This window comes from Bison bison, unplaced genomic scaffold, assembly GCF_000754665.1.
Source record: "Bison bison bison isolate TAMUID 2011002044 unplaced genomic scaffold, Bison_UMD1.0 scf7180017864508, whole genome shotgun sequence".
Taxonomy (NCBI): domain Eukaryota; kingdom Metazoa; phylum Chordata; class Mammalia; order Artiodactyla; family Bovidae; genus Bison; species Bison bison.
Genome location: NW_011495064.1, coordinates 2,409,816 through 2,411,867, shown reverse-complemented (window position 1 = coordinate 2,411,867; position 2,052 = coordinate 2,409,816). Strand labels below are relative to the sequence as shown.

General features: G+C 52.0%; 1 protein-coding gene across 1 annotated transcript in view; it reads left to right on the top strand.

Annotated features, from left to right (window-relative positions):
- The window catches only part of LOC104980783 (two pore calcium channel protein 2-like), a 55,092-nt gene that overhangs the window by 41,168 nt on the left and 11,872 nt on the right, over nucleotides 1–2,052 (top strand). The window contains exon 13 of the mRNA XM_010829559.1: nucleotides 1,083–1,170. Within this exon, the coding sequence (XP_010827861.1) occupies nucleotides 1,083–1,170 (88 nt within the window). The remainder of the gene's footprint in view (nucleotides 1–1,082; nucleotides 1,171–2,052) is intronic.

Below are 2,052 nucleotides of genomic sequence, written 5' to 3'. Positions count from 1 at the left end.
AGGGTCTTTTCTAGTGAGTCAGTTCTTCACATCAGGTGGCCAAAGTATTGGAGCTTCAGCTTCAGCATCAGTCCTTCTAATGAATATTCAGGGTTGATTTCCTTTAGGATTGACTGCTTTGATCTCCTTGCAGTCCAAGGGACTCTCAAGAGTCTTCTCCAGCACTACAGTTCAAAAGCATCAAGTCTTCGGTGCTCAGCTTCTTTATGTAGAGATTCATGTATAGGCATCATCATACCAACCACTCACCTGGTTATTTCTCCAAAACTGCCCTTGGTCTCAGGGCTCATCCTTGACCTTCTGCTCATGCTCACCCCTGACCCCGGATCCAGCTGTAGCATCAGCCTCTGCCCACCATCCTCCCACCCTCTTCCTTCTACCCTCTTCTGGCTTCCCCACTTGTGCCCTCACCACCCTGCACACTCCTTCCTGTAGAAGGCAGAGAAGATTATTTACAGATAAAGCAGGTTCTCTCTCTCTTTTTTTTTTCCAAATGTTTATTTCTTTATATTTTTGGCTGTGCTGGGTCTTCATTGCTGCGCGTGGCCTTTCTCTAGTTGCAGTGCACAGGCTCATGGGTTCTCATTGCACCGGCTTTTCTTGTTGCAGAGCATGGGCTCTGGAGCACAGACTCAGTAGTTGTGGCATGGGCTTAGTCACCCCGAGGCACGTGGGATCTTCCCAGACCAGGGATTGAACCCATGTCCCCTGCATTGGTAGTTGGATTCTTAACCACTGGATCACCAGGGAGTTCCAGACAGAGTAGCTTCTTAACCTGAATGCTGGGGGAGAAGGGCTTGCTGAAATGTGTTCCATAGAACGGGACTCACAGTCCCTTCTTGATGATGGTCTGAAGTCTGGTCCTGCACTTATGAGTCTTTGCTCTAGGGCTGGCAGGGCTGCTCAGCTCAGCTCTGATCAGCTTGCAGAACCCTCCCTTCCTTATTGCATGGAGCCATCACCCTGTTCTTGAAGTGAAGTGCGTATTTCCCCAGGACCCACAGAGTCTCAGGCGTTGAATTATGGGACAAGCTGGAGGTGCTCAGAAAGAACAATGAGAGTTGACTGTGCTCTTTTTCCAGCGAGAAAATACAACAGTCAGCAGGTACTGGATATTGTCTTGATTTTGAGAATACTCCGGCTCCTTCGGGTCATCGTCAGCATCCAGAGGTAAGGATGAAACCATGGGGAACCGTTGCACCTGGGCGGTTTCCCCTCTCTGGGGCTCAACAGAGACCATCCTGCCTGGGAGCTAGAAACACGCCCAACTGTGTCCCCAGGGTGGAACTTGTATAGAGGACCTGGGTTCTCTGGGGGCAGTGGGCGGGGGCAGTGGGCAGCGGCAGGGACCCTGTGAAGATGGTGAAGGGGACCCGTGGCAGCTCCCTGAGGGCGGGAAATCAGTCCATCACTTTCATCCCTGTGACCTGGTCCCTCAACTGTGCTTGCGAGTCTTGACGGCAGCTATTGCTGGCAGCCCTGGTGGCTCAGACGGTAAAGCGTCTGCGTACAATGCGGGAGACCCAGGTTCGATCCCTGGGTCAGGAAGATCCCCTGGAGAAGGAAATGGCAACCTACTCCAGTACTCTTGCCTGGAAAATCCCATGGACTGAGGAGCCTGGTAGATTACAGTCCATGGGGTTGCAAAGAATCAGACACGACTGAGCGACTTCACTTCGCTTCACTTCACTTCAATGCTAACAGTGTGATAACCATCGTCTTATTGTTGTTCAGCCCCTGAGTCGGGTCTGGCTCTTTGTGACCTTCTAGGCTCCCCTGTCCTTCATGTCGTGTCCATTGAGTCGATGCCATCCAGCCATCTCATCCTCTGTCACCCCTTCTCCCCCTGCCCTCAATCTTTCCTAGAATCAGGGTCTTTCCCAGTGAGCCAGCTCTTTGCATCAGGTGGCCAAAGTATTCAGTTCAGTTCAGTTCAGTTCAGTCGCTCAGTCGTGTCCGACTCTTTGCGACCCCATGAATCGCAGCATGCCAGGCCTCCCTGTCCATCACCAACTCCCGGAGTTCACTCAGACTCACGTCCATCGAGTCAGT